The 22,490-nt window shown below is 45.6% G+C and overlaps 1 protein-coding gene across 4 annotated transcripts in view; it reads right to left on the bottom strand.

Annotated features, from left to right (window-relative positions):
- MACROH2A2 (macroH2A.2 histone) overlaps positions 1-22,490 on the bottom strand; it is a 67,000-nt gene that overhangs the window by 4,953 nt on the left and 39,557 nt on the right. For all 4 annotated transcript variants that reach the window (XM_068258159.1, XM_068258161.1, XM_068258160.1 and 1 more), the window contains 5 exons: positions 19,819-20,058; positions 18,821-18,927; positions 17,642-17,839; positions 9,735-9,842; positions 7,524-7,623 (listed from right to left, as the gene is read on the bottom strand). In XM_068258159.1, the coding sequence (XP_068114260.1) occupies positions 7,524-7,623; positions 9,735-9,842; positions 17,642-17,839; positions 18,821-18,927; positions 19,819-19,990 (685 nt within the window). In that variant the 5' untranslated portion in view covers positions 19,991-20,058. The remainder of the gene's footprint in view (positions 1-7,523; positions 7,624-9,734; positions 9,843-17,641; positions 17,840-18,820; positions 18,928-19,818; positions 20,059-22,490) is intronic.

The following is a 22,490-nucleotide window of genomic DNA, read 5'->3' as shown; positions in this document are numbered from 1 at the left end:
AGCGACTTTTTATTCCTGAGTGGGGTCAGGATTGTTCTCCCCACCTGCCTATACAGTGGTTGCCTATTGGTAACCCTGATTTGTAAGTATAATTTTAACTTCTCATTTATTTTGTTGTCCCCAAGACGAATTACACTATTGGGGCTCTTGGTGTCCCTCTGCTTTATTAGCTGCTGCATTATTGGTCAATTTGTATTCCTTTAGTTTCTGATTGGTTAGTCCTTGTATATAGCTAAGGTGAGAGCCCTCAGATATCGCCCGTGATAGCATTAGCTGTGGATTGTTGCTGGGTATGCGCTCACACTCTGATCTGTTGCCGACTTTGCCTTGTATCCTGACCAAGTTTTACTCTAGATTGATTCCTGTTGCCGACCACTGCTTGTTCCTGACTTTGCCTTCGTTTGGATTACCCGTTTCCGACTTTGCTTTGTACCTGGATTCGTCTGATTGCCGCCTGGATTGACCCCTGCTTGATTAAGGACTCCCTTGAACTCTGCCTGGACCGACATTGGTTTAAACTGACTACGCTACCTGTAAAGTGTTTGAACTGCCTCACCAGCCTGCAGTCACCTATCATCTGGACTGCCTCAGCCTTCAGGACTCAGGTAACTATAATCCTTGTAACTCCTGTGCCTTGTATAATAACTACTGGTTTGTTTGGTGAATACTATCTGTCAGTCTGATGCTACATCTACCTGCAAGTTAGGAGTTTGTGCAGGTGTTCCAGGCTGGGCTATAGGTCAGACATATGGGCATACAGCCTGACCTATAGTCATTGACCAGATTAGCCTGACAGCACCAATGTACAGACAGCAGTATGGTGATTTGGGGAAAGAGGACAGGGGGCTTGGACTCCATCACCAAACCTGTAGGCTAGGTGCACACTTAGCAGAAACGTAAGTGTAGCGGAAAACGCTGCATTTTTGCCTCTAATGGAAGTCTATGGGCCGAAGGAAAAAACGCATATCAAAAATGCATATGCGTTTTGTTGCATAATCTTCAAAAACGCACATATCAAAGTCAATGGAAACGCAATGGTCTGCATTTTCCATGCGGTTTTTTTATTGCTTTCTGATGTATTTCCGCTTCCTGTTGTCTTCCTAGTGATTTGCTTGCTCTGTCAGAGGCACTGCGGAGACCACGTGAGCGGAGCTCTCCGCATCACGTGGTCCCGCCAGCCAATCAGCGGCCGCTCCAAGAGGTAAACACTGCAAGTGCAGTGAATGTCAAGTAGCCATGTGCCTGGCTACGTAGCGGCCTCTCCCCACCTCCTCTCCGCCCCTGAAATTAAAAAAAAACAAAAAACATACTAAGCATGTGCAAACAGCCTAACGCGGCTTAAGCCGCTAGAATGCACAGTATGCTGCACTTCAAACGAACGTGCAGCGTTACTGTGTAACGCAACGTGGGCACTGTGAACAGCCCATTTATTTTTCATTGCTGTGCGGTGGGGTGCGTTACAGGCTGCACTAACGTGCACCTGTAACGTCTCACTGTGAAAGCAACCTAAATGTGACTGCTAATGCAGCATATTGCCTGTGAATAGTTCAGGTCTGGTTTATTCACTGGAGGGTGCTCTGACCACATACATGTAAAAAATGTTGGTGCCACTTGTAGGATATTGGTAAAAAAACAGAAATTCTACTATTGGGGCAATACGATAGTACAACATCAGTAATTTTTACTGTAATTTTACTATCTCTAAACCTAACCCTATTATCACTTGAACCCTCCCCCTGCATCAATACCTGCCCTTAACTGCCCCCCTCCCCCCCATGCAATATGCGCCAATATCTATACGTTGCCTTCGCCACTAAAAACTCAGTCCGACGATATCAACGATGCCTAAAAACGAAAATTGGTGCCGCTCTGGGCACTGCTATAGCAGCAATTTACATTGTGGACTATGCGGCTACCATTTTACCAAAGCAGGGCTGTGGAGTCGGTACAAAAATCCACCGACTCCAACTCCTCAGGTTAGGATTCCACAGAGTCCGACAGACTCCTCTAATTTGCATATTACAATCTTACTTGATTGAAAGTATGTAACATGAAATGCATCTCTTAACTGCCAATGCTTAGGAATTTTAAAAGACAACTGAAGTGAGAGGGATATGGAGGCTGCCATATTTATTCCCTTTTAAACAATACCAGTTACCTGGATATCTGGCGGATCTTCTGCCTCTAATACTTTTAGTCAGACTAAAACTAGTCCTTGGTAAGAGTACTTGTAGAAGGTACAGACAGGAACAAAGAACATCTATCAGCCCCTAGGCAATGTGACTGTGGGTACATGTAAGAGTTATGTGCAGGTGCTCTGCAGGGAAATGAAGGGATTCTTCCTCTATTACAAATTCTTCATGTACAACCTGAACCAGGTTTATGGGTGATAGACAACACCTCTGTGTTCAATGTGCACAACATTCTCAGTGGATTCCCTGCAGCTCTGTTGAGAGTGCATATGTAGAGTATAGTACTACTGTATAACTTAACGTAAACTTGAGACAGGTGAAAGTTTTATACATTCCTGGGGCTTCCTCCAGCCCCCTTCAGGCTAATCAGTACCTCGCTGTCCTCCTCCGCCATTTGGATCTTCTGATATGGGTCCAGGCACTTGAGCCAGTGGGGCGCAGTGCGCATGCACACACTCCGCTCCTGGCTGTGGGAGCGGCACAAGGCTGGACTGCTCTGACTGGCTGAATTACCGGGACTCATCGCAGAAGATCCAGGTGGTGGAAGAGAACAGCGAGGGACAGATTCGCCTGAAGGGGGCTGGAGGAAGCCCCAGGTATGTATAAAACTTTTCTTTTCATCCATCTAAGGTACCCTTTAAGTCGTAGTCATCAAACCAAATTTTAACAACATATCAAATTATTTGATTTCATTAGCAAAGGGAGTGCATACATTTGCATAAACCAGCATTGGCGCAGAATTATTTGCATCTCATTGACCATCTCTATTAGTGACACAGCTACACATCAGGCTTTATACTTACAGCATAGATGTTATTTAGTATATATAAGAGATTCCTGTGTACGCATCATATATACAGTCACAATCAGATATGTACATCTGACTTTAAAAATACGGGGACTGCTTTATTGAAGCAGCACAAGCAACTATTTTCTGATTGGTTTATTTCATTTTTGTTGACTAAGCACAGCTATTATTGTATATACATTATTTATGATGACTATTATCTGAGAAATAGAACATTTTATCAGATGTTCTATTTTAATTACACTTGAAACTCATTAGGAGTTAGAGTCGGTGCATTTTTTCCCCGACTCCGACTCCAGGTACCCAAAAATTGCTCCGACTCCTCGACTCCAACTCCACAGCCCTGTACCAAAGTGCCCCAAATTGCCCGCTTCAGATTTGACCACCCTCCTGTGTGGTACAGGCTGATGCTTGTCACACACTCTAAGAAGAGGGAAGCCTCTGGATCCTAATGGGGCTTCCCTCACCGTTTTCTGGTCCCTGGTTGCCGAGTGCAGCGACCTGGAGGTCACTCTGACGTCATCGCTGGGGACCGGGTCGGAGCTCCGGCGAACGGCTGACTTCAGAGCTGCGGCGAGGGAGGTCCTGGGAGCTTGGGGCTGGAGGAAGCCCCCGGTGAGTATTACTCTTTTTCATAGATTTGCCCTGATAACTCCTTTAAGTACAACCGTCACAGGAGTAGAGAAGCACCCATATAAAAAGACTTTGGTGGGCCTAAGCCCAAGGTCACAGTACCAAGTGGCCAAATAGCAATCAATCCACAAGGCTGGCACCACCAAGTGTGTAAGACAATGCTCTTTTATTAGCCATATCAAACTGAGGGACAAGCCCTCCTTAAAGTGAACCTAAAGTCAACCAAAAAAAATGAGATTAACTCACCTGGGGCTTCCCTCAGCCCCCTGCAGACGATCGGTGCCCTCGCAGCCCCGCTCCGATGGCCCAGGACCCGCCAGCGAACACTTCCGGTTTGGCCGTCACCGGCCGACAGTCATGGGAATGCGAGTGATTGTTCGCGTTCCCAGCCTGTATATCGCCCCCTATGCTGCTATTGCGGCCAGGAGGACGCAATAGCAGCATAGGGGGCGATATACAGGCTGGGAACGCAAACAATCACTCGCATTCCCATCCCTGTCGGCCGGTGACGGCCAAACCGGAAGTGTTCGCCGGCGGGTCCTGAGCCATCGGAGCGGGGCTGCGAGGGCACCGATCGTCTGCAGGGGGCTGAGGGAAGCCCCAGGTGAGTTAATCTCATTTTTTTGGGTTGACTTTAGGTTCTCTTTAACCACCCTGGCATTCTAGTAAAATTGCCAGGGTGGCTGCGCAGCAGTATTTTTTGAATTTTTTTTTAAAAATCATGTAGCTAGCCTAGCGCTAGCTACATGATTCCCCCCTCCCTGCGGCATCCCTCCCACCCCTTCGATCGCCGCCGGCGATCAAGCCCATCCGGAAATCCCATTCTGAACTGGATTTCCTTTAGGGCTTCCCCCGTCGCCATGGCGACGATCGCGATGAAGTCAACAGGGAGCGGAGCAGTGCTTTTCGGCGCTGCTAGATTTGGGCGCAGCCAGCGCCGCCATAGACTATAATTGGAATCAGTCTATAGTGGCGCTCAGTGAGTAACGTCGGCGCCATCAGAAGACGGAGCTGAAGTTGCTTAAAAAAAAATCACAATAATTCGGCCTCCAGCAATAGCTGGAAGCCAAATTATTTCATTCCCTACCATCCATGGCAGCCTGGAAGGGGAATAGTAATTAACACGGACCGGACTTGTGCAGCAGCAGGATCAGCCATATACCGGCTGTATCCTGCGCCCAAGTCTACCGGCGCCGATTTCAAATGTACTCCACAGGGAGCCCCGATCCACCCCTCAGTGCTGCCTGCCACTGATTGGCCAGGCTGCGCACGGGGTCTCGGGGGGACCCTGTTATGCGGCGGGTAGCGGAGCTTCGGCGGCGAGCAGTGGCGATTGCGTACAACACACAGCTAGCAAAGTGCTAGCTGCAGATTTAAAAAAAAAAAAATTGTGCAAATCGGCCCAGTAGGGCCGGAGCGGTACACAGCAGCGGCCATGGACGAGCTGAACTCGTCCATACCGCCAAGAAGGTTAAAGAGAGTCTAAAGCCTCCAAAAATACCTGTTTTTACTTGACAGTCCACATTAGCATTAATGTCATCGCCGAAATGCTGCATCCATGCGACTGAACGCTCAATTAATACCCCTGAAATCCTGGGGCAAAATTCCATGACTTTCCAGGTCATGGATTTTGCTGCCCAGGGGAAGCAGAGCTTTGCACTGTAGCTCTGCCTCCATTCACGTCAATCTCCGCCTCTCCCCGCCCCTCCCAGTGAAAGAAGACAGAGGGCTGGGAGGAGGCGGAGATCCACGCAGATTGACATGAGTTGATGCAGAGCTACTGTGCAAAGCTCTGCCGCTTCCAGGAAGGAGCCCCAAAATTTGCCTTGGGGATTTCAGGGGTATTGATTGAGCGTTCAGACACAGGGATGCAGCGTTTCAGCTATGGCATTAATGCTGAAGAGGACTGTCAAGTAAAAACAGGTATTTTTTTAGAGGCTTCAGACTCTCTTTAAAGAGTAACTGTTAGGCATGAAAAACAAAATCAATTCTCTATTTCTATCTGTTGATCATATAAAAGGAATGCTAAAAAGGCAATGCATAACTTTAAAATCAATCTTACTTTTTTATTGCAGAGATTAATCCTCATGTCCCCAGCTCCTTAGTACGCAGCCAGTAATCAGCCACAAAAGGGATGTTGCAGTGCAGGCTGGGGCAGGGGCGGGGGGAGGAGTTTCTGCACAGACACAGTAAGTAGAGCTAGTATTTATCTACTTATATGTCGTTTTTTTATCTGGCATAGTATGGCTGACAGCTCCTCTTTAAATAGTGTCCAATACATCAATCAGCCAATCAATTTAAAATTGCCCCAACCAATAGCATCGCCAGGCAAGCAATGCGGACCTGATGGAAGACTTACATACCTTAATCACTTCAAGACCACAGTGCTAAACCCCCCTTAAAGACCAGGCTATTTTTTACTAAAAGGGCCACTTCAGCTTTAAGGCCAAGCTGCAGGGCCACACAACACAGCACACTAGTGATTCCCCCCCCTTTTCTCCCCACCAACAGAGCCAACAGAGCTCTCTGTTGGTGGGGTCTGATCACCCCCCAGTTGTTTATTTTTTTTTTATATAAATATTTATAATCTTTTTTTAATTAAAAAAACACGTTTCTGCTGCCTCCCCCAGCCAGTCAGCCTCCCTCCTTCCCCCAGCCAGCCTATCACAGCAATCGGCTGTGATAGGCTTCAGCCTACCACTGCCGATCGCTCTCAAGTGTCCCAAGGGGAAAGCCGTATCACACGGTTGTCCCCAGTACAGCGCTGCTGCTGATCGCAGCGCTGTACTTACAGGAAAGATGTCGGTTTCGCCGTCTTACAGTCTCCCGAGCGGCGATTGCCGCTTGGAGACTGAAGGCGGGGGCAGGGCTCTGCCCCCCAAGCAGGAGATGCGCGCGCAGCCTCCGCATGATCTCCTGCTAACTGCAGCCCCAGGACTTAACAATTGGCGTTAGGCGGTCCTGGGGCTGCCGCCGCAGCCATGCCCATTGGCGTGGAGCAGTCTTCAGGTAGTTAAGAAAAGTCATGATTCCATACTGCCCAATTGTGTACACCCGCAGGCAGCACCGCCGTTCCATCATAACACATACACGCGGATAAACTTCTGCATACGTAACCGCTGACGCATCATTCCCGTCCCCTTAAAGGGAAGCTAAACTGAGATTTTTCCTTTTAAAATAATACAATTTGCCTGACTCTCCTGCTGATTCTGCCTTTCTAATACTTTTAGCCACGGCCACTGAACAAGCATGCAGATCAGGTGCTCTGACTGAAGTAAGACTGCATTAGCTGCATGCTTTTTTTTAGGTGTGATTCAACCACTACTGCAGCCAAAGAGATAAGCAGGACTGCCAGGCAACTGGTATTGTTTAAAACTGAACATCCATATCCCTCTCAGTTTAGGTTCCATTTACGTATATATTTCTGAACCCAAGCTTTGTCGCGCCCCTAAACCCCCCCCCCCCCATTTTCCATTCCAATTGTATAAAGTAGGAGGACATACTTATCCAACTGGAACATTCCCCCATTAGTCAGTCTGCATGCTCCCTGTCTTCATTGTTTTCATCCCTCCTGACCAAATTCTCTGCATGGGCACCGAGGGACAATACACTCCTGTGGGGGGAGTGAAGACCTGGGCTCTCTGCTTGCCATACTTATTTCATTTTTAAAAATGCCCATCGCCTGCTGATTCATTGCCTTTAAAACTTTTAGCCAGAGACCCCGAACAAGCATGCAGATCCAATGTTTGACTGAAGTTTGCTATGTCCTTTTTCAGGTGGGTGTTTCAGACACAACAGATGCATGAAAGATCAACAGGAAATAAATATGCTGTCCTCTATTTTCACACATCTAAACTTTGTTGCAGATATAATGGCCACAGAAAGCTCACCTATATCTTCCTTTAGGTCAATTTCAGCTGTTGTAGGATGGATAATGCCTTCAACCTTCATTGATCCTATGTGAGCAAGATCACTCTGAGTCAAGGACAACTGTAAAAGAAAATAGAGAAACTTAAAAAATACCGTAGCTGTGTGGACGTGTATATTTTTATTTACTGGAAATATATTTGAGGCAAGATCTTTCCGCTTCTGTTGGCATAATGTAGTACAGTAATATTTTGGATGACAAAATAATCAACAGTGCAACAGAAGAGCAAAATCTGACCATAACATAAATGGATCCAACTCAAAAGTCATCTTTGTTGGTGAACATTTTTTAGATCTACATGGAGAATTTCTTAAAACTTCACTTATGGAGTAACAAAAAGGGATCCGCAAACGGCAGTGGAGTAGATAAAAGCCGGTATTCTTTATTCAAAACAATCCACACAAAGACATGAACATCCACAGGATCAAACTGACGCTTGTCAGTCTCAGAGTACGCCCCTAAGGTACCCATACACTACGTCGATTTCCCACCTATATACAGCAGATTAGATCACTGTGATCGAATCTGCTGTGAAATCGATAACGCAAATGTTGACCGATCTACTGATTTCCATCTGAAATCGATCGACTGCATTTGTCCAGGCGGAAAATTTTGATCGATCACCGGCGGGTCGGAAATGCGTCGTTAGCGGCATTCGATTCGGCGACAACTGACACAGCAATAATCTCACCTGTCCCGCTTGTGTGAGTCCCTGGGTCTGTGCTGGTGTACGAGAGCTAACTGCTCCGGAGAATTGGGCGCAGGACACAGCCGGTATATGGCTGATCCTGCTGCCACACAAGTCCGGGCCGTGTTAAATACTATTCCCCCTCCAGGACGCCATTGATAGTGGGGGAATGAAATAATTCGGCTTCCAGCAGTTGCTGGAAGCCGAATTATTGTTTTAAAAGCAACTTCAGCTCCGTCTTCTGATGGCGCTGAAGTTACTCCCTGTGCCTGCTATAGCCGTAATTCCTATTACGGCCTATGGTGGCGCCAGCTGCGCCCAAGTCTCCTGCGCTGCTGCGCCCAAGTCTCCAGCGCTGGATTCAGCGTGTTCGCTGTGCTGTCCCGTTCTCCGGCTGGCCTTCTAATCCATCTACTCTTCACTTCCTGTCCTGGCCTGTGAGAGGGAGAAGTTCGAACAGTAGAGCGCCACCTACTGTTTGAACTTCCGCTTGTCACAAGAAGAGAAAGGAAAAAAGAGGAGATGGAGAAGAAGCCCAGCGGCGGCAGCTCCACAACCTCTTGCAGGTACTTCACTTTTTTAACGAATTTGGCCTCTTAAGTCCTTTAAAGAAAAAGAAGTCACCCATCTTAAAGAGACAGGTACATACTGCACAATAAATATGTTAAAATTACATATATAAATGTATAAAAGCAACCTTATTCTGTAAAAAACACCCAGTTCATAGAAGACATACAGAATAGTGTAAGAAAAGGGTGTTAAAAAATACACTACCTGGCAAGATTATAGACAGTAATATAAATACGGTTATAAATAACATATGCAATGGGATACAGGATAATAACAAGTTATTCATACATAGCACTCAGATCCCATTGGGTGATAAGGCCTCCAGGGGTACGGGTACCCATCAGGTGTATCTAGAAGGCCTCTCGTTTGAGGAGAAGCATTTGAGATCACTAGAACCCCCCCCCACTCCCCCCCCCCCCCCAACCAAGTTCTATGCAGATTGGGACTCTACATAGGTATATCTCATAATATTTTGGTTTCCTGGGGCTCAGCAACCACGTTTTCATGTGCGACTTTGGGGGGCAGACGGGGGGTTGCAGCAAATTACATTGAATAATCTAGTCTGATTTAAAGTACGGAAAAACTTGCAAATGGAATGTGGAAGAACGACAAATGTGTGATTCCCCAACGCACCGTTGACTTCAATGACTAGTGTGGCGGAGCGCACCCACATCAAATAACTGTGCTCCCTACCGAAGGGTCATGCCAGGCAGCACAGGCACATTCATATTTTTCACTCTGCACTAGAGTTCTGTGCTGCTACTAAATGCCTGTAAAGCCCAGCAACAGAAACTACTTTACCAAAACACACAACCTGCAATGGTGAAACTAACATACATAATCAACAAGTGACAGTGATATCTGCAGAGGTTTATAAATGGCTTCATTTTTCAGATATAGATGAATGATAACCACCTTTTGCCCAAGTAGGAGACTCTTTGAAGACAGGATGGTGAAGCCATCTCCAGGGCCATCATCTGACGTTGAACTGGATGCACCTTCTTTGCCATCTGCTTGTTTATCCTTGTAAAAGACAAATAGTTAAGATTTATTAGGTGGATATCTGCAGAAAATCCTACTTTCAGTTTTATTTACCTTGAGAACCATGGAGGGACACATGACACATAAAACACATGGCAGTTCTCCAAAGCATTAAATATGTATTCTTAGCATCTATTAGGGCCATTTCATATCACATTCTATTCAAAAATCTCAATCAGTGCTTAGCAATTGCCATTTTTCTCTGGCATTTTCTGGCGATTGCATTCGTGATTCTCATTCTGGGAACATTCCTGTAAGGCTACATGCAGCACTTTTGCGATCCACAACACTGCAGTGTGAATGCTCCCATAGGGCTTGATTCACAAAGCCATGCTAACTCCTAGCACGGCCGCGCATTCTCCTTCGCGGGCATTTTACTGTGCATTAAACTTTATGCGCGTTATAACAAACGTTTGCGAGCATTACCGCGGCACAGCGCGTGTAACAATACACGTTGCGCCACGTTAACACACGCAAACAATTGTTATAGCGCGCATAAAGTTTTATGAGTTAGCACGGCTTTGTGAATCAAGCCCATAGAGAGACATTGCACTAGCAATCAATCTCAATGTGAAACAGCCATAAATTAGATTATACGGGAACTCACAGATAGGATGACTTGTGCTAGGTACACACAATTTGCCATCAGATCGCTGCATCGATCGATAATTTCTGACATGTCCAATCTGCTCCCAATTAATAATAGGGTCTATTTTCAGTTCAGTACTGCACAACAACATCGATCCTGTTATCAATTGGGAGCAGAACGGAGGGGTCGGATATTATCAATTTGGCCCGTCAATCTGACGGGAAATTGCATTGTGTACCTAGTAGTACAGAGCCACTTGTGCATTGTTGCTCCCAGTGTTTGGTGGAGGAATAATACAAAAATTACAAAGTAAAAACTGTGGGGAATGTCAGCACATTTTAAGTGTCCAGAGTTACATATGAAGACGGTCAGGCCTCTTTCACAGTAGGACGTTGCGTTTTGATGCGACGTTAACCACTTCAGGACCATCATTAGTATAAAAACGTCCAATTTTACCCTGTTAATGGACCAATGGACGTTTTAAAACGTCCAGTGTTTAACCACTTTACCCCCGCGGTACGAATTTCTCCGTCCCTTCCCCCCCCCCCTTAAAAAAAAACCAAGGGACAGAGAAATCCGTACCTCCCGCGCTACCGCCGCTGTCCACGCTCCCGCCGCTCGTGCACGCAGCCGCCTGCTTGCCCGGAGATCAATGAACGGGAAAATCCATTCTCGTTCATTGATCTAAGCGCCCGCAATGATCTGCTGCTTCTATGAGAAACAGCGCGATCATTGTGATTTGCCCAGCCTCGTAGTGCTCCCTGTAAGCGTCCTTCTGGACACTTACAGGTCGCATGTAAACAAACTCACTGTGGCCATCTTGTGGCCAAATAGTAAAACTACACCCTAAAGCATTTTACACATACAAATACATTCGTTTTACACAATAAATTAACTCATTACCTCCCACACTCCCCAAGTTATTTATTTTTTTGTAATTTAAAAAAAAAAAAAAAACAATAACAAAAAAACAAAATAGTTACCTTAGGGACTGAACTTTTTAAATATTTATGTCAAGAGGGTAAAGAGGGTATAACACTGTTACTTTATAAACTACGGACTTGTAATTAGGGATGGATGCAAAACTGAAAAAAATGCACCTTTATTTCCACATAAAATATTGGCACCAAACATTGTGATAGGGACAGAATTTAAACGGCTTTATAACCGGGACAAATGGGCAAATACATTTCATGGGTTTTAATTACAGTAGCATGCATTATTTAAAAACTATAATGGCCGGAAACTGAAAAATAATATTTTTTTCCCACATCTTTTCCTATTTTCCCATTAAAACAGATTTAGAATAAAATAATTCTTGGCATAATGTCCCACCTAAAGAAAGCCTAATTGGTGGCGAAAAAAACAAGATATAGTTCATTTAATTGTGATAAGTAATAATAAAGTTATAGACGAATGAATGGAAGGAGCGCTGAAAGGTGAAAATTGCTCTGGTGTTCAAGGGGTAAAACCCCTCAGTGGTGAAGTGGTTAAAATTAATTTTCTCAAAAACTATAAGGTCTTTTTGAAAAAAAAAAAAATGTTCTTCACCTTGTTCGCAAAGGTTTACTTAACATATCCAGACAATTTGGTGTTTATATCTTGTAAGGGGGCTTTGCTATTAATCGCTAAATTCGGCAGGTTTTGGCGGTTTTTAATCACAAATACTTTTTTCAATTATAATTTTAACCACTTTACCCCCACCCGTACGAATTTCTCCGTCCCTTTTTCCATCCTTTAACCCCAGGGACGGAGAAATTCGTACTTTCCGCGCTCCCGCCGCTGCCCGCGCTCCCGCTCGTAAACACGCCGCCCGCCGCTAGTAAACACGCCGCCGCCCGCTCGGAGATCAATGAACGGGAAAATCCATTCCCGTTCGTTGATCTAAGCCCCACCATGATCCGCTGCTCTCCGATGGGCAGCGTGATCATTGTGAGAAAAAACAAACACTCACAGCCTCCTAGTACTTCCTGCGAGAGTCCGGAAGGACGCTCGCAGGTCGCAATACACAAAAAGTTACTGTTGCCATCTTGTGGCCAAATAGTAAAACTACACCCTAAGCATTTTTTACATAGAAATAAATTAGTGTTACACAAAAAATTAACTCATTACCTCCCACACTCCCCATTTTTTTTTTTGTAATTAAAAAAAAAATTCTAAAATGTACAATTAAAAAAAATACATAAATAGTTACCTTAGGGACTGAACTTTTTAAATATTTATGTCAGGAGGGTATAACACTGTTACTTTATAAACTATGGGCTTGTAATTAGGGATGGACGCAAAACTGAAAAAAATGCACCTTTATTTCCAAATAAAATATTGGAGCCAAACATTGTGATAGGGACATAATTTAAACGGTTTTATAACCGGGACAAAAGGGCAAATAAATTTCATGGGTTTTAATTACAGTAGCATGCATTATTTAAAAACTATAATGGCCGAAACCTGAAAAATAATTATTTTTTTCCCCACATTTTTCCGATTTTCCCATTAGAACACATTTAGAATAAAATAATTCTTGGCATAATGTCCCACCTAAAGAAAGCCTAATTGGTGGCGGAAAAAACAAGATATAGTTAATTTCATTGCGATAAGTAATGATAAAGTTATAGACGAATGAATGGAAGGAGCGCTGAAAGGTGAAAATTGCTCTGGTGCTCAGGGGGTAAAACCCCTCAGTGGTGAAGTGGTTAAAATCGATTTTTTTTCAAAAACTATTCTTTTTGAAAAATGTTTTTTAAGTTGTAGCCACTGATCACCTTTATAATCCATGCACTTTTGGTGATTGTAGCATGTATGGGGGCTTTTCTATTGATGTTAAAGTGAAATCCGTGATCACGGATTCTACATGTAATCACAGCTAAAATCCGAGTCGAATCCGGAGCTCCGATTCAAACCCGGATCACGATCATGGCGTATCCGGATTTCAATTCTGCCGTGGCCGAATTTACCCGAATTCGTGATTGGGGGGCATCCGAGCAGCACTGCCCACACAAACTAATGTGCACTTTAAAAGTGACAACCTGGGACTTTTCAGCCAATCTGACCCTTGCCGCAGCTCTAGCGTCCCGGGATCCCCTCCGCTGCAGATGCCGACCTTGCCAGGTCAGCATCTTCTGTGCCTGCGCAAGCGCATGGCCACGCTGCTTGCGCTTGCTCACGTGGCCTGGAGCGCTCTGCACAGGCGCAGTACTCCTGCGCCTGGGCAATATGCTCCAGGCCATGTGAGCATGATCACAAGCGTCACAGCCAATCGCTCGTAGTCAAGTGCTCGTGCAGGCGCAAAGGATGCCGACCTGACGAGGCCAGCATCTGCAACGGAGGCAGAACTGCGGCAAGGGACAGATAGGTTGCAGGGGTTGGAGGAAGCCCAAGGTAAATACTGTATTTTTCGGACTAGAAGACGCACCTAGGTTTAGAGGTCAAAAGCTAGGGAAAAAAAAATATATACTAAACCTGGTGCCTCTATAGTGCAGGGGTGTCTTATGGATCTTTCCCCAACTATTATGTCCCCATTTAGCCTTCTTTGTGCTTCTTGTTTCCCCCTATGTCATCCTCTGGTGTTCCACAGTGTCCCCTGGAGTTGCCCTGTGTCATACTCTGTCCCCCTGTCTCCTCTGGTGCCCCCTGTCCCTGTGTTCAGTGTCCCCATGTCCCTCCATTGCCCTCTGTATATCCCCCCACATCCGGACTCCTGTGTCCATACTTATACTGCAGCTGATGTCCCCTGTCCCTGTGTGCAGAGTCCTCTCCTTTTCCCTGTGTCCTATGTCCCCAGACTCCTGTGTCCACACTCAGCTGAATCCAATCACTTTGTACCGTGCCCCGTGCCCCCTGTGTGCAGCATCCACTCCTTGTCCCTGTGTCCCCCCATGCCCAGACTCCTGTGTCCATACTCACAATGCAGCCACTTTGTTCAGAGCCTGGTGTCCTCTGTGTGCAACGTCCTCCTTGTCCGCTTGTCTTAGTCCCTATGCCCAGACTCCTGTGCCTGTACTCGCCGCAGCCACGCTCCGATGAAAAGGAAGTAAGCGGAGAAGCCATCTACCAATCAGACAGGGGGCCGCTTCCCCGGACCGCCAATCACTGGCGTTCCTGCTCCCTGCTCTCTCTCCCTTGAACGCAGCCTGGAGAGTGGGAGGAAGGCTCCACCATTGGAGCCAATCAGCGCACTCCCTTGGTCCCACCGGCGAGACCATCGCTACCTATCAAAAAGGGAGCAAAAGCAATGAGCGGCAGTGATTGGCGGTCTGGGGCAGCGCCCCCCGCCTGATTGGTAGATGTCTCCTGCTTACTTCCTTATCAGCGCTGCGTGGCTGCAGAGAGTACAGGCACAGGAGTCCGTGAATGGGGACGTAAGACACTTGGACAAGGATGACACTGCATACAGCCTAAAGACACCGGACAAAGAAGTGGCTGCATCGCGAGTATGGACATAGGTGTCCGGGCATGGGGACATAAGACACGGGGGATAAGGAGGATGCTGCGCACAGGGGACATCGGACACAGTACAAAGTGTCTGCAGCGTGAATATGCACACAGGAGTCTGGGCATGCAGACATAAGACACGGGGACAAGGAGGACGCTGCACACAGGACCCCGGCACGGTACAAAGTGATTGGCTGCAGCATTAGAGTAGACATAGGAGTCCAGGCGGGGACATAGAAAGGAGGCAGTTACCGCGCTGAGGAAGCACGCGGAGGACACAAGATGGAGGACAAACAGGCGCTGGTCCAAATTTACTATTCATACTATAAGACGCACTGACTTTTTTCTCCCACTTTTCGGGAAGAAAAAGTGCGTCTTATAGTCCGAAGATCTTTTTTTCACCTCGCACCTATTCTTTAAGGCAGGATACACACTTCCCGGGCCGTTTTCCCCTGTGATTCCCGGGCCTCCATCAGGTTTTGCGTTCACGCTTTTGCGCTTAATGTGTATGTTTTTCCGGGAATGTTTCCACATTTCTGATGGCATGTACATTATGCGAATGTTCACGTCATGCGGAAAAAAGCAGAAGTTGTGCACTTTGACAGTGCATGGAAAAACGCAAAACGTGAACAAACACAACACACGTTTCCCACACGAGGCTATTGACTTCAATAGCCTGTAGAAACATCTGTGTTTAGCCGTCCAAGGGAAAATGCGCACAAACACGTCTAGTGTGTTCCCTACCTAAAGGGAACCTTAATTTCCGTGCGGTTTTAAATCACACAGCTTTCTGCTTTTCTCCACACCACACACGTTTGTATACAGTACATGCCGCCGCAAACTCAGAAATGTGTTAACATTTACGGAAAAACCTTTGCATTAAACACAGACGAAAAAGCCAGCAAAGACCCGGGAATCACAGGGGAAAACAGCCCTGCAAGTGTGTTCCCTGCCTTAAAATGCGGGTGCACGTCAGTATGCATTGTAGAATCATGCACATTTTGCCGTCCGTGGCAAAGTGCGCACAAACGCATCTAGTGTGTTTCCTGCCTATAGGGAACCTTAACCTCCGCACGTTTTTAAATTGCACAGCTTTCAGTTTTTTTCTGCATGATACACACATTTGCATAAAGTTCATGATGTCACAAATGCGGAAATGCGTAAACGTTCACGAAAAACGGTTGCGTTAAACATTGACGTAAAAGCCTGCGGAGTTCCGGGAATCGCAGGGGCAAACAGCCCTACAAGTGTGTTCCCTGCCTTAAAGAGCACATGCGGGAGCGTGCACATGCTGAAGCAGATGCGTGTGCAATGTAGAATCGTGCGCGTTTTGCTGTCCATGGCAAAACGCGCACAAATGTGTCTAGTGTGTTCCCTGCCTAAAGGGAACCTTACCTAAACATCTTACATCTTACATTGGGGGCATTATCAGTGAGCAACACTGAGCTCTCCAGATTTCCAATAGATTGTTTTTGGTTTTCTTTAACATCTGACTGTAGGATGATTTTTAGCAGAGAGCTTCAGTGTGTAGTGAACTGCAGTACATTTCTGGAAAATAGCAGTGTTGTGCTTGCATGTTGAACCAAACACTATATTATTATGCAAGATGGTTGCTTTTACACTAGCTGCTGTGACCAGTCATTGTTATCACTGTATTTATATAGTGATGTCATCTTCCGCAGCACTTTACAGTCCACAGTCATGTCACTAGCTAGAGAGCAGCTCACAACCTGTAATTGTCTAATATGAACATACTAAACTAAGACCAATTGGAATCAATTAACTTGCCAGTATGTTTAAAAGGGTCAGTCTGAGGCACCCAATGCATATAGGGTTACTGTGTCAGCTGACAACCAATAAAAACTGAGAAAAAGGAAGGTAATTGCTTATCTCTCTAGAAGACAAGGACACCAGTTCAACTGGGTAATAGTTTATTCAAAACAACTTAGACAATGCGTTTCATGGGTCGTCCTCAGGTCAATATAGTGCCTTAATATTTTCTGTAAATAGGGTATAGGCGCCTCTATCCTAGGTTGGATTTACCATAAGGCACTGTAGGCACATGTCTACAGGCGCCTGATGATGGAGAGGAGGGCTCCCTCCCTCATTCCCTATGAGGATTTCTAATGAAAGGTACTCATCCTGCTCTCAGCATTCCATTGATGAGCTCTCCCTTCAGTCTTGGGCTCGTCTCCCTACCTAATAATTGGGGGCACCTCTAGCTACTTAATACTGATGTTTATCTCGCTACCTCATACTAAAGGGAACCTGTAGCTACCTATGATGGTAGCTACATAGTAAGTAAGAGAGAAGTGACAGCTGGGTCAGCCAGCACACCTGCGTTGCAGTTTGGTGGGGGTTTGTAGGTTCATGGAGGGCAGAGTCTAAGGTGCCAGAACATATTGTGCCTCTAGGCTCCTGTGGTGTAAATCGGGCCTGATCCTAGTACCAGTATGTTTGTAATTTTCCCAATATCACATTAGCTAAGGAGTTAGGAGGTTAATTGTATAATCTGACTGTAGTTCTGTTTTAAAGTGTCATAGCAGTAAGGCAACTGAACAACATGGGTCTCTTACTCTGCAATTTACTATGTATAAAACTGAGGTGAGGAAAAAAAGTGGTTGCTTATCCCAGCTTATCAGAAACCTTTAATTCTTATGTAAAATTATTTATAAAATCTGAATAAATGCAATTGAAGAAAATCTCCTTATGTTATACTCTCCAGTCTTTTTAAATAGTTTCATACAATATCATTACTAACCTTTTTGAGTAGCTTATTTTTTGCAGCTTTTCCTTTCTTGGATATTTTGTCCAGTGACTTGCCACCCTTTTTCTTTTTCTTCTCCACAGGTTGAGACAGAATGGTGTCTTTGCTGCGAGAGCCACGCTTTTTAGCCAGAAGCTCAGGGTGGATTCTAGGCAGGACTCCGCCACTTGCAATGGTCACTCCTCGGAGTAACTAGCATTGTAGAAAACATATGTGAGAACACTGCAATAGCATGAAGGATGTAACATCTGTAGCTATAACTACCCCAACCCCAGGACCCCCCCATTCTGTAAGAAAGTCAGAGGCAATGTGATGTGTCACCATGCATGCTAAATGACACTGCTTCTGCAAACCGGACATCATATTGTGCCATATCACTTATGTTTTTCAGGCAGTTATACACTCCTCAAAGTGTCAGTACACTACTGGTCTAATATACTGTAGTATAACATTCAGAGATAGCAGTGTCAAAGTGCAGGTCTCTTGAAAAGCAGGGTAAACCTCCCTGTAAATCTAATAAATGCTCTTATCTGGCGCATGGCCTATGTAACACTGATAATCCTATGGGGCTTTCACTTTGAGTGCGGTGGATCCTGTCAGAGTAACACACAGCATGCGTTTATCAGGTAGCATTTGTGTTTACAGTACGAATGAGCTCTGCAGAGCTACGGCATTCAGATTCTGATTAAAACATGCAGGGGGGGGGGGGGGGGGGGGAAGCTTGCCCTTGTCGCCACCTATAGTCGATGCACTCCACATCGCGTACCATCACATTCCGTCTCTCCAATGCTTCCTCCTTCAAACCCAGAAGGTGAAAGTACTGGGGGGACGTGGAACACGATATATTACGATGTGGAACGCTTTGGCTATAGGTGGCAATAAGGGTTATAGTAAGTTAACAGCCCCCCTGCCTTCGCCGGCATCGGAATTCGACCATCGGAGCTCTGGAGAGCTCAACCCTAGTTTACAGTTGCAATGAAACATAATTTCATTGTACTTTATGCATCACTGTATAGTTACACCGCACGTCTAAAGCCCGGCGTGACTTTTTGGCACCATTGCAATAGGGTAATTTGCCCCTCTTATCTAGTAACCAGTGAAATATGCATCTCTACTGTAAGGAATCCATTTTTTAGCTTGTGTAAGGTATAGAATACCAAGATCTTCCAGTACCTGATTAAGTTCTTCATCATTGGCAACCGCTAAAAGGATGTGTCTTGGAGTGATTCTGCCCTTTTTGTTGTCTCTAGCTGCGTTCCCCGCAAGTTCCAAGATTTCAGCTGTGAAACAAAACAGCCATTAGCAGCAAATTCAATAGAAGACGGAATTACCTGCAGTAACAACATCGGTCATGTGAGCATGATCTGTCCTGTCCGATCACTGCTGGGGAGGCCTGCCTGGGCTTATTTATAGAAACTAAAAGCCAAACTGTAACTGGAATCATGATAAATAAGGGACTATAAAAAGGTGTACAGAGGAAAGTGCCAGACAGAATGACTTTCACATAGGCCAAATGTGCTAAGGATTGAACTTTCAGGGGGTGACAGTGAGAAGCGTTGGTCTGGAGGAGTACATTGGAGGAGGAAGCCTCTACCGAGATAGTGATCTGATTTTGCTCCACTTTAACCACTTTATGACAACCTGACTTATAAAAACGTCCTGCTAGAGCCTCTTAATGGCTCCAGGACGTTTTTATAAGTCAGACAGTGCTGCTGCCGCTGTGCGCGTGCTCCCGCGGGTGCACGTGTGCGCTCCCGCGGATGCACGTGCATCCCCGTGCATGTGAAAATTGAAGGAAAAAAAAAAAGGAACACCTTTATTTCGAAATGATATATTGTCACCATACTTTGTACTAGGGACATAATTAAAATTTTGTGATAACTAGGACAAATAGGCAGATACAATGTGTGGGGTTTATGTACAGTAGCAGTGTTTATATTAAAACCATAGGGGATGACATTGGAGAAATAGTGTATTTTTTCATTTTTTCCTTGTATTTTCTTTTTAAAATGCATAGAAAATAAAGTAATTACTGAAAACAAATATCAACCCCAAAAAGCCCAATTTGTGGTGAAAACAGAAGGGTACACATGAAGGTGATACAAAAAAATCTGTTACCACACTATCTAAAACAAACATTTAAAAAAATATTTCCACTACTGACGAGTTACCTGCCAAGTATTCTATTACAGCAGCCATGTAGACAGGAGCTCCCATGCCTATTCTGTACTTATGTGTCCCTCTTCTCAAGTAGCGCATCATTCTACCAACTGGGAAAATGACTCCAGCTCGGGATGAGCGGGACAGCTTGGTGGTTTTCTTTTTTCCCCCTCGGGCAGACATCTTTATTCCGGCGGGTGTCCGTTTCTATCAGCTGTGCAGATTCAGGGCTTGTTTAAAGGAAGTAATGTCTGTAATATAAAATAAAGAGGCGTCGTGGTTAGCTAGAAGTCATTTTCCCCATTTTAATATAGATGGATCATGCCCAGTGTGGCGTTTCCGCCAAAGCCAACATACAAAAATAGTTTTCTGAAAACTAATGGCTGTTATTGCTCCCTGTATTTGGGAGAAGCAGTGGGGGAAATACTGAAGGTATAATTTTGACTTGCCCTATTCCAATCCTATGTTGGACTGAGTCCGACACTGGCCTTTTCCAGTATAGGTCCAATGTCAGGCGTAGTCCAACATAGTAAAAATGGCTGCCGCTAGGTGGCGCTTTTGCTGGTTAAAGTCTGACGCTTTGCTCACTGCCAGCCCCACCCTCCGGCACTGTGCCATGTAATTTAAATATTATATGGGCACATCTGGTGGGGGGGGGGGGGGATGGCGCAGCAGCATCATCCCACGAGGATCAATGTGTTTGACTCAGGGTGGAGCTACAGCATGCAAGCTGACTCTTGCCCTGCCTCCTCTGGATGCTGTGTCTCCTCCTCGCATCCTTACTCTAGCAGAGACCCTCCAGATCCATGCCACTGTAGCCATTTCTGGATTATCCATGTGATAAAATAACAAGGCTGAAAATCCAACCTCAGTTCTCCATTTAGTACCACCATTTAAAAGCTGGCAGAGAACCCAAGGCTGGCTTGAACTCTTAACCTCCTTAGTGGTAACCAAGCCACAGGGAGGTACAGGCAGTGCATTGCGCGCATAGGGCATTTTCTCAACTCCCCCGGGATCCAAACGTTGGCAGCCATTCTCCTTCTTGTCCTCGGAGGCTAGGGATTCCTCAGGTGAGATCGCCATCTGTCCAGAGAATGGAGGGGGAATTGAAGCGCTGGACCAGAGGGAGGTGAGTAAGTGCAGGGGCTGCTGCAGGCTCTCTGAGGGAATTATGTCTTGCTTTTAGGATCTAAAAGAGAATGAATAAATGGTACTGCTTTCAGACCCTAAAATCAGGCAGGGAATATACCAGGGAAGTTAAACAAACTAACTCTTTAATTTGGCATTTCCATGAACTGGACTAGACTTTCCACTATGGATCGCGTTTCAATTTCCACTATGCGATTGAGCTACTACACTCAGTATAGCTCAATCACATCCAAAACGTGGCAGGATGATGATTGTGCTTGACCCAAAATCGCGCTGCAATCGGATCGTACTAATGGAAATTGCTGCTGCTGTTTTCATTAGTTTAATGTACCTTGCATTTTGCGATCCGTTAGCAAACAGAATCAAATCGCAGGGTAGTGGAAAAAAGGCCCTCAGACTTCTTCCAAAACCTAAGTATTCATTTCTGCATTTTCTCCTTTCTACTCCATACTGTTTGCTACCGTTTTCATAATTGTTATTCCCAATAATGTTTCTCTAATATTAATGTTTATATTGCATATCTTCATAAATGATAAGTCATTTTACAGCTATTTACCTGATTTGAGTACCGCAGAACACAACCTTACCTCTTTGGAGATTCCTGAGATACGCTACCCAGAAAAGCCATATTGTTTTAATAAGATTACCGTAGGTTGTGTTTTTAGCTCAGATTACATAGCAGGCCCCTCTGTCCCGAATAAAAGAGGTGGTGGTGGCAGCCTTTTTTCCATAAAAAATTGTGTGTAGTAGATTGTTAGTTTTTTCACATATTTCCTCCAGCCTCCTCAGCTTACTACTGCAGGGATACTGACATTTATGGCTGGCAAGAGAGATGCAGCTTTCTACAGCCATCCTCACTGCTGCCACCTGCGGTCCCTACAGTGTAGAGACACCCAGCCTCTGATAAGCTCTACACTACAGAGCCCTGGGGACACAGGCAGCAGTGAGAGTGCCAGCATACTTTACTCTGCCTCTCTCATGCACTGTGGAATAACAGCTGCAGCAGTACAAAAAGTTTAGGACAAGTTACTAAATAGCTAACATTAGTAACATGGAAACTACTTTTATTTTCAGTTTAATGGCTTAATTTTTAAGATTGTGGCTTGTAAACAGCAACTGTGACAGTCTCATGCACTCTGACTTAAAGAACTCCTGAGGCCAACTCTTATCATTTATTTTTACTCACCTGGGGCTTCTTCCAGCTCCTAGCAGCCGTCTTAGTCCCTCGCCGCAGCTCCTCCTCGGTGTCCCCGCTAGCTGCCCGTAATGATTGCGACGTGTCAGCAGGGTCGGCTCTTCTGCGTCCATGTCATCTGGCAGTAGTTGTACGCAGGCGCAGTATGCGTCAGATGTCGTGGATGCATTGGCACGAGTGCCCGTGCAGGCGCCGAAGAGCCACCGCGCCCGCAGGTCACGATCATTACAAGCGACTATCGGGGACACCGAGGAGGACCTGCTGGCCACCCTGGAGTCCTTTAAAGAGGGGGGGGGGGCTGGGGGAGTCTGTATGGCCGATATTGTGGCAAAACCCCTC

Source organism: Hyperolius riggenbachi, chromosome 10, assembly GCF_040937935.1.
Source record: "Hyperolius riggenbachi isolate aHypRig1 chromosome 10, aHypRig1.pri, whole genome shotgun sequence".
Lineage (NCBI taxonomy): Eukaryota > Metazoa > Chordata > Amphibia > Anura > Hyperoliidae > Hyperolius > Hyperolius riggenbachi.
Note: the sequence above shows the minus strand (reverse complement) of the source record. Positions and strands in the feature narration are given on the sequence as shown.